Raw genomic sequence first — 14,244 nt, forward strand, 5'->3', positions numbered from 1 at the left:
ATTCCACGTCACTATCTTTGTTTAAAAGCTTGGTGCAAGTGCTAGGCAGAAAATATGTCCCAGAATTCCATTTATAGCTGTTGTTGGATTTCCCTGCCTGGGAAACTGAAGTGAAATATGTTCTTTAAGTGAACTCAGCATTATTTGTCACTCAAAGCAAAAAAGGACATGCCTAAAAGGATGGTTTCAAATCCCTGTGGTCTATTATATGTAATCTGAGCAGTGAATGGCAAGGAATACGCAGTGAGAAAGCAAAAGAGGTCTGGAAATGAACAAAAAAATGAATTTGGATAATTCAATGACATTGACCTAAGAAGAAAAATCAAGACTATTTCTTTTTGAAATAATCAAGTTGTTTTGTCCACGACTGAGTTTGGGTATAACCCCTTTGCACACATTTGTTTTCCATAACTTTGTTACACAAATCCATTAACGTTCATGGCAGAATTAAAAAAAAACTAGGACATTCAAATTAAAAATTGATTTTATCCCAAATAGAATAATCCCAAATATCCAGCTGTTCAGACATGATTAAGTTTCAAGGTAAAAATATGTTTTTGTGCTAATGAGGAAAGATCTCCATGTGCACTTTGATAAAGTAGTGTAAAGTTTAATTAGGCAGAAGCAGGTTACATCCAGGTAGAAACACCTTCCTTATGTCAGGATAATATTATCTTTTTCCCCAAGTGAGAATTCATTTTGTTCTTAATTTTAGAAGTCGATGGTGATTTTTTTTTTATGCTTCTTTACATTCTCCAAGTTTTCAGCATTGACCATAGGGTGATTTTCCAACTTGAGTAAGATATATTAAAGTAAATTTTGAAATAACCCAGAAGTGTTGAGTATGAATGTATTTGACAAAGCATTGAAAAGGAAGTGGATGTTCCATTTGCTTTGGAAACAAGGCCATTGTGGAGCTTGGGGATGTGCTTCCTCCGAAAGAAGGACAGACCATGTCAGCAGCTCTGAAATGGGCTTATCCTTACGGAAATGTAAAGTGATAGTCAAGGTCTTGCTTTTCATACCACAAAATGTGAGAGGTAAAATATGCTGCCAAGTAGAGGATTTATCTTTTTCCCTAGCCAAAGGAAGGAAGCTTTTTGAGACATCTAGTGTGTTTGGAAGATGCAGATAAAGGCGAGTATGATTTTGCCCCAATGAAAGGACAGTAGAAATCATGTCCAGGCCTCCGTTTCCATGTTTTGCTTCCCTGGCTCTGAGACCTGTCTGAAGGAAATGTTTGAACATTCAAAGAACCCTTTTGAACCCCACTCCCCTCCTTTTTTTTTTTTTTTTTGAGATGCAGTCTCTCTCTGTCACCCAGGCTGGAGTGCAGTGGCATGATCTTGGCTCACTGCAACCTCTGCCTCCTAGGTTCAAGCAATTCTCCAGCCTCAGCCTCCCAAGTAACTGGGATTACAGGTGCATGCCACCGTGCCCAGCTACCCTTTTGGACTCTTTTGATCATAGATGTCTGAACATGGCCACATTTGCCTGCACATAGCACATTGTGATGGGATAAACCTCCTAAAAGACCTTGAATCCTCTTTGCCTACTCATGCCTTAAGAGTTACCCACTGCTAAAAAAGGGTTTAGAGAAGGAGTGTCATTTTATTTACATTTTATTATCAGAGGCCTATTTTTACTGTGAGTCATTCACATATTCATTAAACATTTATAATGTTCCTTCTTTTTGTCATAGATTTTACCAAGTCTTTTCGCTTAAGATTTTAAAACCTTAACTACAGTTTTGTAAAGTAGGACTTTTAGCCTCCATTTGACAGATGAGGAGAACGAGGAGTAGGCAGAATGTCACTTGCCCCAACCAGTAGGTAGTGAAACTAAAAGAACGCTGGCCCACTATTCTTTTGCCTTCCTGGCTGTTTTCTGTCATTCATTATGGTGGACATGCTGACTTTTGTACTGCATCTTGGACAAAGCTGTTCCTTGTCTTCAAAGTGTCTGATTAATAACATAGCATCAGATTTGTTTTTATGGGTTAGAAAGAGGAAAGCACATCTAAAAGTTCTTTCTATTATATCAAAATGTCTATAAAAACTAGGCATGATCATAACCACATTTGGCACAAAAAATGTTCTTAAAATCTGGAAGTCTGAGTTAATTGCTTTAAAAGACACTGCATTTGAATATCTGATTTTCATTTGCTAAACTTAGAAATATGCTCTATCAAAACAGCATGGTACTGGTACCAAAACAGAGATATAGACCAATGGAACAGAACAGAGGCCTCAGAGGAAATACAACATACCCACAACCATCTGATCTTCGACAAACCTAACAAAAACAAGCAACGGGGAAAGGATTCCCTGTTTAATAAATGGTGTTGGGAAAACTGGCTAGCCATGTGCAGAAAGCAGAAACAGGACCCCTTCCTGACACCTTACACCAAAATTAACTCCAGATGGATTAAAGACTTAAACATCAGACCTAACACCATAAAAACCCTAGAAGAAAACCTAGGCAAAACCATTCAGGACATAGGCGTAGGCAAGGACTTCATGACCAAAACGCCAAAAGCAATGGCAACAAAAGCCAAAATAGAGAAATGGGACCTAATCAAACTCCACAGCTTCTGCACGGCAAAAGAAACAGTCAGTAGAGTGAATCGGCAACCAACAGAATGGGAAAAAATTTTTGCAGTTTACCCATCTGACAAGGGGTTGATATCCAGAATTTACAAAGAACTAAAACAGATCTACAAGAAAAAAACAAACAAGCCCATTCAAAAATGGGCGAAGGATATGAACAGATACTTTACAAAAGAAGACATACAGGAGGCCAACAAACATATGAAAAAATGCTCATCATCACTGGTCATCAGAGAAATGCAAATCAAAACTACATTGAGATACCATCTCACACCAGTTAGAATGATGATCATTAAAAAATCTGGAAACAACAGATGCTGGAGAGGATGTGGAGAAATAGGAACACTTTTACACGTTGGTGGGAATGTAAATTAATTCAACCATTGTGGAAGACAGTGTGGCGATTCCTCAATGACCTAAAAATAGAAATCTCATTTGACCCAGCAATCCCATTACTGGGTATATATCTAAAGGATTATAAATCATTCTACTATAAGGACACATGCACATGAATGTTCATTGCAGCACTGTTTACAATAGCAAAGACCTGGAACCAACCCAAATGCCCATCGATGACAGACTGGATAGGGAAAATGTGGTACATATACACCATGGAATATTACGCAGCCGTCAAAAACGATGAGTTCACGTCCTTTGTAGAGACATGGATGAACCTGGAAACCATCATTCTCGGCAAACTGACACAGGAGCAGAAAATCAAACACCACATGTTCTCACTCATAGGTGGGTGTTGAACAATAAGAACACATGGACACAGGGAGGGGAGCACTACACACTGGGGTCCATTGGGGGGAAATGGGGGAGGGACGGGGGGGTGGGGAGGTGGGAAGAGATAGCATGGGGAGAAATGACAGATACAGGCAAGGGAACGGAAGGCAGCAAACCACACTGCCATGTGTGTACCTATGCAACAATCTTGCATGTTCTTCACATGTACCCCAAAACCTAAAATGCAATTAAAAAAAAAAAAGAAATATGCTCTATCAACATGTTGGGGTAAAACTGAGCATAGAGCAGTTAATAGAGAGAAGGGGCAGGATCTCTTGAACCCCAAACTTTGACCTTTCCAGGGCAAGGAATCTAATCTAGGCATTTCCTGGGAAGGCTGAAAGGACCTGCCAATCAAAAAAGACATTACAAACACGTTTCGAGGCTCTCCATTTTCAACAGGTTTGCTCTAGGCAGCAGGACAGAGCAGAAAGAGGCAGGCTTTGGTGCCAGGCAGCGTTAAACTTGAACTTGCATTATCACTTATCAGTCCAAAGGAAATTGGCAAAAGATAATTTTAAAATCTGATTCCTCATAGGCAAAATGAGGATAAAGATTTCTAACTCAAAGATTTGTTTTAAAAATTACATCAGATAATATAGGCTGAGTACCTTTCTGGTACCTAATGTCAGCAACGTTGAGTAAATAGGAGCGCTTATTAATTTAATCGTTAGTTAAAAATACAAACAAGCAAAAAACCCAAAAGACATTATACATACAGTATGGGTTCAACTATTTACAAGTTATATGGAAAAAAAAACCCCAGCACTGAAATATGCCAAAATATTTAAGGTTTCCTATATGTGACAAAATACAGGTTGATATATTTTCTTTCTTTATGTCTTTCTAAACTTTACAAGCTGTATGTAATTTGCTCGTGTTACTTCTATCAGAAAAAAAAGCAAAGCAAAAGAGAACTAATCCCTCCTTTTATGTGGACCCTAAGGAGATGTTTTCATTACATCTAGGAAGATAGGGAATGAATTTCAAATTCATAAATTAAAATACCTGATTTGTTCCTACCAAAAATAGGACATTACATAATTTCCACAGGTAGCAAGGAGTCAGTCACTATTTGAGTGTTAGTATCTATACTAAGGATAACAGTTCAGTTTCAGCTATCAAACGCTATGTTTGATTGCAAAAGTCTAACTATACCATTGATTCAGACTTTGTTTGTAGTTTTGCTTACAGTAAAATCTGGTCAGAATTAGTTTTTATGTACATGTGTATTTGCAAGTCTACATAGTTAACTTTACACAGTTCCTTTACCTTGATGTGTCTTAAGTCCACCATTTTAAAGTTTGATATTCCATCCTAAGCCAAATTTTTAGAATATTTAATGATTATTTTGGTTGTCAAATAATAAGTACAGTCTTTGAGATATTGTAACAAAATTTCTTCTTTAAGGAAATTGTATTTGGGGGTCATAATATCCCAGCTTTTTACTTCCTTTCTTTGGCAAATACCTTTTAAAATAAAAATGGATATCCTTTCCATTGTCCCTTTTTCTGACTTACAAAGGAACTCTCTTAAAGAGAGATCTCTATCAGCCGTAACGCAGAATTGATTTATGAAAGCTGACAGGGCAAGAAAGTTTTTCTACACAGAGACAGACATGGGAATTTCTACAAAAGGATGTTAACATTCTCCTTTTTATTTGGCTTCCTTCATCTCAATTTTCTGTGAAATGATACACCCAGAAGCATATCTCAAAGTTCACACATTTTACCACTTACCTGTACAGTCTGGGCCCCAGTGGCCGGGACAACACCGAGGTTGGAGATATTCCTTCCTACAAATATGGCGGCATCCGGGGAGAAGCAGAGAGTATGTTCTGATCTCAAAGGTGTACCTTTGGAGGGTAAAGAGAGGACAGTAACTCACGATTAGAGCAATGCAGCTACTCTAGCTGGTAGAACTGCCTTAGCTTTCAATGTAGGTCTTAATACTTACCTGTGGTTAAAAAAATCTAGATGGAACATATTTGGCTTTCTAAAACTTAATTATGATTATTTTTAATTGTGAGAAATGGGTGAAAAAAATCAGAGAACCGTGAACATGGTGGAGAAATGATAGGAGAAGTAAAGTTAGTAGATGAAATAAATATTAAGGCCTAGGCACATGCTAGTGATGTGCCTAAAACTTATCACTGAGTGTTCCAGCAGTCAATGCAGGAAGGGAGAGAGCATGAGTTACACAATGCACAGGATGTGTGGATTTAAAGCAAATCCATTGCTCAGGCTCAGCATATTGATACAGATACTATGGATGGAGAAATGCCTGTGGCAGAGACAGTGTAACGCAGCAAGGAACATTTGTCACAATATCCTAGTAGGAGATAATATGATGACTTTCTTAGAAGAGTTTTAGTGCTGGCTGAGACATAGTTCTGGAATAACAATTCTATGGAGGTTAAACACCATTGTCTATGTAAAGGGATCTCTGCAGGCATGGCTTATTTTAGGATTAGACTTTAGTATCTAGAGACAATCCTTCATAATTGTTTCTTTCTATTTCTTTCAGCTGGGCTGCTGTTAAGAATAATGTGATGGTGAGTTCAAAGTTGTCCTCCCAAACCAGTCTTTGAAATGTAGCTGATGAACAGCACAGTCATATACTTTATGGACAGTCAAATTGGGGAAGGAGTTGACTTTTTTTGAACGATTGAGATTACTGGCAGGGACACCTCTTTGCAAAGGTGGACCGGAGAGTTCAAGGGCAGAACCAAATATCCCTTCAGGAACTAATTTTGAAAGAATACAAGTGGCCAATAGGTATATAAAAAGGTGCTCAACTTCACTCAACACCAAGGAAAGGCAAATTAAAACCACAATGAGATACATCCTCACAGCTATTAGAATGGTTATTGTAAAAAGCAAACAAAAACATGCAAGAAGTGTTGACAAGCGTGTGGACAAAAGGGAACACTTGTACACAGCTGGTGAGACTGTAAATTGGTATAACTGCTACAGAAAAAAATATGGAGGTTCTTTAAACATTAAAAATAAAACTACCTGATTCATGATTCTACTTCTGGTTATATATCCAAAAAAATTGAAATTAGGATCTTAAAGAGATTTCTTCACTCTCATGTTCACTGCAGCCAAGACGTGGAAGTAGCAAAAGCCAAGACGTGGAAGCAAGATGAACATCAATCAATGGATGAATGGATACAGAAAATGTGATATATACATACACTGAAATATTATTCCGCCTTGAACAAGAAGAAAATCTGGTAACTTGCACATCATAGATGAACCTAGAGGATATCATGCTAAGTGAAATAAGCTAGACACAGAAGAACAAATACCATATGATCCCACTGAGAGAAGGAATATAGATAGAATGGAATGGTGGTTGTTAAGGGTTGAAAGGATGAGAAAATGGGAAGGTATTGTTCAAATGGTATAAAACTTTGATTACAAAAGATGAAACCATTCTATAGATTTAGTGCATATAGTAAACAACAATGTAATAGCTGCTTAAAAGTTGCAAAGAGAGGAGATCTTATGTAAAGCGTTCTTATTACAAAAAATAGGGGGGAGAAAACTTTTGAAAATGACGATGTGTTTATGACACTGACTGTGGTGTGGGTTTCATGAATTACACTTATCTTCAAATTCATCAGGTTGGGTACATCAAGAATGTCCAGTTTTTTTGTATGTCAGTAATATCTCAATAAAGTTGTTTAAAAAAAACCCAAATAACATAAAAGAACCAATCTTGAGTTTGTTCCAGCGTAGATAATGCCAGATCAAAGTTTCTGAATGCAAAAATTTTATCCATGTGCATGTGTATGTGTGTGTGTGTGCTTGTGTGTTGGGATATAACCAAGTGGCCACTTTGGCAATGAACAAAACAGTAGCCAGTGCCAAAATGTTTTCAGTAAAGTAGCCATTTAATTTTAAACTTCAACTCTGATTATCTTGAATAAAATTCTGATAGAAATTGAAATGGGTTGTCAATGTGTGCCTGCTTTGGTAATTGAGAGTTAACTGCTGCATATGCTTGCTAATTATTTTTTCTTTCTTTCAGAAAGAATCAGATAAGAGCAAGTCCTGATTATGCAGAGACATTAGTCACGTGCAATACCAACTCCAATCATCATATTTGAATCTACCCTCCAAAAGGAGGAACAGGTAAAGATTGCCCCACCTGATAATACCCAGTGCTTGCTAATTCTAGGTTAGTTAATACTGGGAAACTTTCTTTAATTTAAAATGATGATTTTGATTTTAGAATATAGTGTGGTCACATCAAGCAAATGTGAATTTAAAATAGTGTGCTATAGTGTTAAGGTGTCATTTCAAGCAAAATAAAAAATAATCCTTCAACCCAGAATTAAAAGCAAACTCATTCAGTACAATGTAATACATGCTTAAATGTTGCAAAGAGAGGAGATCTTATGTTAAGCGTTCTTATTACAAAAGGGGGGGGAACTTTCTAAATACTATCTAATTTCTAAATAAATAGGCTGAGTAAAAACAAAATTGCATTTACAGTTGAACCCCATGGCTGCACCCATTAGCTGGCGAGCATAACCACTTGTCATTCTTTGGCAGTATTAGCCTTGAATTTAGAGTTTGGAATCCCAAGAGGTCTTCAAAAATGCAAAGTTCACATAAAATACAACCATACTGTAATTAATTTCCCTTCCTTATTTGAATTCTAATTAGTATCAAGGTCCATAACTAGTTAAAAAGATGACTATCAGGCTCAAGGCTTTTATCACATTTAAGACTAGAATTCTTTCCAAATTAAATAAAACCCAGATTGTCAAAATACAGGGAAGATGAAAAGAGAATGTTTATGTGCAATACAAGATAAGTCAATTTTGTATTAAAATGTGAAGGAATAACAATATACATTTTATGTTTTTAAATTTTTTTGAGACATAGTTTCACTTTGTTCCCCAGGCTGGAGTGTAGTGGCTCCATCTCAGCTCACTGAAACTTCCTCCTCCTGGGTTTAAGTGATTCTTGTGCCTCAACCTCTCAAGTAGCTGAGATTACAGGCAGATGCCACCACGCCTAGCTAATTTTTGTACTTTTAGTAGAGATGGGGTTTCACCATGTTGGACAGACTGGTCTCAAACCCCTGATCTCAAGTGATGCTCCTGCCTTAGCCTCCCAGAGTGCTGGGATTACAGGTAGGAGCTACAGCGCCCCGCCAACAATATGTATTTTAGACTTAAGTGCATAAATTGTGAGTTCCCTACATTTGGGCTTATTGTCCTAAAGCAAGAGAAAAGCCATAGTTTTCTCTTTGCAGTTTTTGAGATAAGTGGTTTCAAGCTGGATTCACAGTTTCAGCACATTTATTTTCTCATGAGTACCTGCAATCTCGGACTCCTACAGTGCCATTGGTAATCTTGGTGTAACCATCCGGGCAATTAACTTCAAGGTTGAGAAAGCAGGCTCGGCACTGAGTCCTAATTGTAAGAAGAGACTTCTGATCACATCTTCTTGTCTGTGGAAATATGAGAAACGAACATTAATTCCTATTTTCAGAATCTTGTAAAACATCTAGCAAGGCCAGTAACGTCTCCAATCATCTCAGTGCAATGTCAGAGATGGTGATAAGGTTGATTGGTAACGACTGGTTCGCTCCTTTAAATCTTATCTGGAAAGAGTATTGGGATCGATAAGCAATGTCTGCCATGGCTGTAGGTGAAAGAAGTGCCAGTGCCTTGGAAGATAGTTACTGTTTCAAAGATATTTGCAATCTTTAGATGACAATCCAACTGAAAAGTAGGCTCCAGGAGAGCAGGGATCTTTCTCTGTTTTGCCCACTATTGTACCCCAAGCTCTAAAATAGTGTCTGACGCATAGCAGTGCTCAGTGAGTACTTGTTGATTGAATGAATGAATTAGGGAAAGCAGAATGTTTAGCAACATAAGGTGGTGGCGATGTAACTGCTAAACTGAATGATCCAGACTCAGTTTGGCATGTCTTTAGGATCCCCTGTTGCTGATAATGCTGAGGCTGATCCTCCCCGAAAGACACCTTGCTTTCCTCAACTTTTCTTTTCTTTTTTTTTTTTGAGACGGAGTTTCGCTCTTATTTCCCAGGCTGGAGTGCAATGGCGCGATCTCGGCTCACTGCAACCTCCGCCTCCTGGGTTCAGGCAATTCTCCTGCCTCAGCCGCCTGAGTAGCTGGGATTACAGGCACGTGCCACCATGCCCAGCTAATATTTGGTATTTTTAGTAGAGATGGGGTTTCACCATGTTGACCAGGATGGTCTCTATCTCTTGACCGCGTGATCCACCCGCCTCGGCCTCCCAAAGTGCTGGGATTATAGGCTTGAGCCACCGCGCCCGGCCTTCCTCAACTTTTCTTAATTTCCCCATTAAGCTTAAGATGGAGCAGTTTTGTGCAACAAAGAGCGACTAAACTTGGGGACCAAAAGACCTAAGTTTGGAGTCAAGTTCTGTGTCTTGCTAAGTGTACAATCTTGAATGAATTCCTTACCCTTTGCCATCACCTATGTAGGGGAGATATTAAAAACCACTCTCGAGGTTACTGAGACCTTTAAATGATGAAGGTCATTTAAACAGGTGCGGATTTCCTGGTGAACGCCTGAAGTATCACAGGTGGTGAATGCTGACTCCTGTAACTCTTCACCCACCTTTGTGCCTGTTTTCTCTCCTGACTGGTATGTTCTCTCACGTTCACGGGGCTCCCTAAACCAAATCCTTCAAGTGAAAGGTGTTTTAACACCACCTCTTTCACAAAACCACATTCATTTTTCTTTTTTCAACTTCTGCTCTTCCTCTTGCTGGCCCAGTGGAGCACATTTTGTTGGTCTTTGCTCTCCATTAAAAAAAACCCCTTCTTGGGGAGGATCGTGTCTCATGCATTCATATTATCATCAGCTCATCCACGGGCCTGGCACTAGGTGAGGCATGGTGGAAATGTTACCACTACTTCCAAGTTCATTGAAATATATAACGTCTGCATAAAAAGAAAGTTTACGCCATGCGCAGTGGCTCACACCTGTAATCCCAGCACTTTGGGAGGCCGAGGCTGAGGGATCACCTGAGATCGGGAGTTCAAGACCAGCCTTACCAACGTAGAGAAACCCCGTCTCTGCTAAAAATACAAAATTATCTGGGCGTGGTGGCACATGCCTGTAATCCCAGCTACTCAGGAGGCTGAAGCAAGAGAATCGCTTGAAGCCGTGAGATGGAGGTTGTGGTGAGCCAAGATCGCGCCATTGTACTCCAGCCTGGGCAACAAGAGTGAAACTCTGCCTTTTAAAAAAAAAAAAAGAAAAGAAAAAGAACCTTTACATCTTCAGAACAATCATTGGTTATGCATCCTTTCAAAGGCGTCATCTTATTTGATCTTCACTGCTCTGAAGATAAGAAGGGCAGGTATCATCATCCTTATTTTAGCTGGAAGAAAACTGAGGTGAGGGGTGTTGCAGTGATTTGCCCAAGATCACCCTGTGAGTTTCTGGTCTTGTGATTCCTTGATTCGCCCTTTCTCTTTCCTGCACCTGAGTGGAGTATAGAAAGCTGAAATCTCTATTTTTACCAGGAGCTTTCATTTGGTGATCATCATGAACCAAAATAGCACTAGAAGTTTCTTTATTGAGTAATAATAAAAGCTACACTTAGCTATAGTTTGAATTAACCTCCTTTAATTGTCATTACACCGCTACATCTTTTTTTAAGCAGGCTTTTCTCTACATGAGGGTTTCACATTTGGATAAATATGTGGGGTTACATTACTTTGTCTTTTCTTTCTTAGTGGGCTGGATTTAAAAACCCATCCTTAAGAAACCTCTTGACCTTCAAGTTGCCCTTTTCAAACGAAAAGACTCATTCTATTTCTCATACAGTATTCACAAACTTGTCTTCTCTGAAAAGTAAACTCAGCTTGTTTAAATCAGTTAAGGTCTGATTTCTGCACAAATGCAAACACTTGGTGATGATGATGGTGATTAAGAAGATGATGATGGTGATGGTAATTACTATCATTTGTGGAGCACTGTCAGGAGCGAGACTGAAGCTTGAAGAGTTAAATAACTGGCTCATGGTCAAACAGCTGTGGAGGATCATGACCACTTCTTAGACCTATTTGTTAAACAGAAAAATGAGACCTACAGTTCAAACTCACCCCTACCTAATTTCAAAGCTGGAGCACTGAGCCATTAGGCCATCTTCTGATATTTTCATGAAAACATTATCAGAGCATGTAGCCAACTGGAATAAAAATTGGTGTTGATAGGCCGGGCGCGGTGGCTCAAGCCTGTAATCCCAGCACTTTGGGAGGCCGAGGTGGGTGGATCACGAGGTCAAGAGATCAAGACCATCCTGGTCAACATGGTGAAACCCCGTTTCTACTGAAAATACAAAAAATTAGCTGGGCATGGTGGCACGTGCCTGAAATGCCAGCTACTCAGGAGGCTGAGGCAGGAGAATTGCCTGAACCCAGGAGGCGGAGGTTGCGGTGAGCCGAGATCACGCCATTGCACTCCAGCCTGGGAAATAAGAGCAAAACTCCGTCTCAAAAAAAAAAAAAAAAAAAATTGGTGTTGATAAAAATTTGCCTGGCACAGGTGCAGAATCACGTTTAAGATTCATTCTTGATGGATCAGAAATCAATGCTGTCTCATCGACAGCTGGCCTCACTCTGAGACAACACCTTGGTACGCTTGCTTGAGGATTCGGAGTGCTGATGTACTTCATGGAGGCTACTGGTAAGACCTCCCTGGGGACTTTTACTGCAACTTTATGGAAGGCAGAAGAGATGAAAGAATGAAGGCCTGATGATTTTGTAAAATATTTCTGATCCTTGTGTTCCTTAGTGAGATATCCATTCTGGAATTCCCCAGACCATCTCTCCACAGCCATAGTTATTTTCTACAGTCAGAAAGATGGGATGGTAGATATTCACAATAATGAGACTATTAGAACAAATAAAAAACAGGATGCCAATGTCTGCACTGGAAAAAAGAACAGTAGCTCTAAAATTAGAGATCCCAACAACGGCGGTTTAGCGCAGGAAGAGCAGCAAGTGGGTTAGCACACCTTCAGAAGGATGGTGCCTCACAATTAGGACCTTAGTCTCTACAAGTGTTCTCTGTATTTTATAAAGTCCAGATTGTACCCTTTACCCATGACAATAGAGGAAAACAACAAGCTTTTGAACACATCGTAGCAATTGACAAGTGAAAAGAATATGAAAGTCTCTTCTTACCTGCCCTGCTGTTTCAGCTGAGAAGCAGAAATTTTGGACAACCAATCCAAGACAAAAAATTACTAAATATTGTAGCATGATGAGGAAATATTTGCTCCTTTTCTGTGCCAAGCACCTGTCAGGCTGACTTAGTTATTTTAACTTAGTTTTATAAACTCCCAGTGAATTCTTTCTCATTTCAGTGTTTACTTTTAAATTCTTTCCTTTTCTTTTTGCTTGATCAAGCCAGGAGTTAGGTGAGACCCGCTTCTAGAAAGGAAAAATGGCAATCCAGGAGTCTTGGTGAAACTGGCCACAATAAATGGTCTATATATCCTGGCCGACTGACAGGATATCCTGCAGGGGCTGAGGCAGAGGCTTGGGCCGGGATTTGTGCCTGTGAAGCTCCCAGAACAGTCCTGCCTCTCCTCTCCTCTGTCCCCACCTCTAGTCCTGCCTACTGCTGCCCTGTGGCCCTGCCACCGTTTCCACAATCACACCATGGAACACTGCAGGCGTTTCAATCCCAATGCAAAGGTTCAACTTGCTGTTGAACAGGGTTGGGGGAGTTCCCATAAGTGGGCACAGTCCCAGGTGTGGAATGAATGTTGCAGAAACCTTGCAAGAGGTGGCGGCTTCACCCTGGGTAAACGCTACTGCAAAAAAAAAAAAAAAAAAAAAAAAGTCTCCTTGCAGATACTGACAGGTGGTTTGACTCATTCTTCTTTTCCATGCCACTTCAGTAACAAGTGACTGAGCCAATAGGTTTAATTTTACCCTTTAGGTTCCAGATCTAAAGCCACCCCTTCCAGGAAGCCTTCCTATCCAACCCCTCCACAGGACCATGAAGATGCTCCCAGAATTTTGCACATAATTCCATGAAAGCCTAGTCACAACTGTCTGTCTCCCATGCCCAACTGTGGTTGCCTTGAGGACAGAATAATATAGCCTTCATCTTCTCTGTACCCCTTAATGCCTAGAGCAGAGACCTGCACTTGAAAATAATAAAAATGGTTAATAATAATAATAGCCATCACATTTTGAAAACTTACTGCAGGCTAGTCACTATTCTATACCCCTCTATGGATTTCATTGTTTAATTCTCATGGTACTTTGTGAAACAGGATTATTCTCATTTTACAGAGGAGGAAACTGAGGCAGAGAGGTTAAGGAATTTATCCAAGTCCACACAGCCAATGGGTGGTAAATCTAGTATTCAAATTGTGTGGTTCGAGAGCCAGTACTGTCATCCACTGCCCTCTGCTGCTGAAACAATCAATATTTAATGAATAAATAAATAACAGATGATGCTCCCAGTCCTACTGGAAACCATGATGGAAAAGTGTCAGACCCAGCACCAGGAAGGCTAAAGTCTGGGCTTATCAACACACTGGGCATGTCTCATGACACTAAATTAAATGGGAGGTTCATGCACTTACAGATACTAATTTTGGTTAACTGATCCTTTTTTTCCTCTACAAATTTTTTCTCTCTCTCTCTTCCCAACTGCTTTCAACTTTTGAAACAGCAATTTATAATGACCAATAATCTAGGAAACTTTTCCAACGTAGGCCCCTCAGAGCCCATCCCAGAAACCTGGGTGAGAAGCTTAAAAAGAATGCCCCACGTTTAGCTCTACTTGAGAATAACCCAATC

General features: G+C 39.6%; 1 protein-coding gene and 1 non-coding gene across 2 annotated transcripts in view; both read right to left on the bottom strand.

Annotated features, from left to right (window-relative positions):
• The window catches only part of STAB2 (stabilin 2), a 176,864-nt gene extending 163,931 nt beyond the window's left edge, over window positions 1-12,933 (bottom strand). The window contains exons 1-3 of the mRNA XM_003929622.4: window positions 12,610-12,933; window positions 8,737-8,870; window positions 5,138-5,253 (exon numbers count right to left, since the gene is read on the bottom strand). Coding sequence (XP_003929671.3) covers window positions 5,138-5,253; window positions 8,737-8,870; window positions 12,610-12,687 — 328 coding nt within the window. The 5' untranslated portion in view covers window positions 12,688-12,933. The remainder of the gene's footprint in view (window positions 1-5,137; window positions 5,254-8,736; window positions 8,871-12,609) is intronic.
• Window positions 7,432-7,563, bottom strand: LOC120365178 (U8 small nucleolar RNA). Its single transcript, XR_005580186.2, has one exon. It is a non-coding gene; the product is annotated as a U8 small nucleolar RNA (small nucleolar RNA).
• Window positions 12,934-14,244: the final 1,311 nt, after the last annotated feature.

The sequence above is a fragment of the Saimiri boliviensis genome, chromosome 7 (assembly GCF_048565385.1).
Source record: "Saimiri boliviensis isolate mSaiBol1 chromosome 7, mSaiBol1.pri, whole genome shotgun sequence".
Taxonomy (NCBI): Eukaryota; Metazoa; Chordata; class Mammalia; order Primates; family Cebidae; genus Saimiri; species Saimiri boliviensis.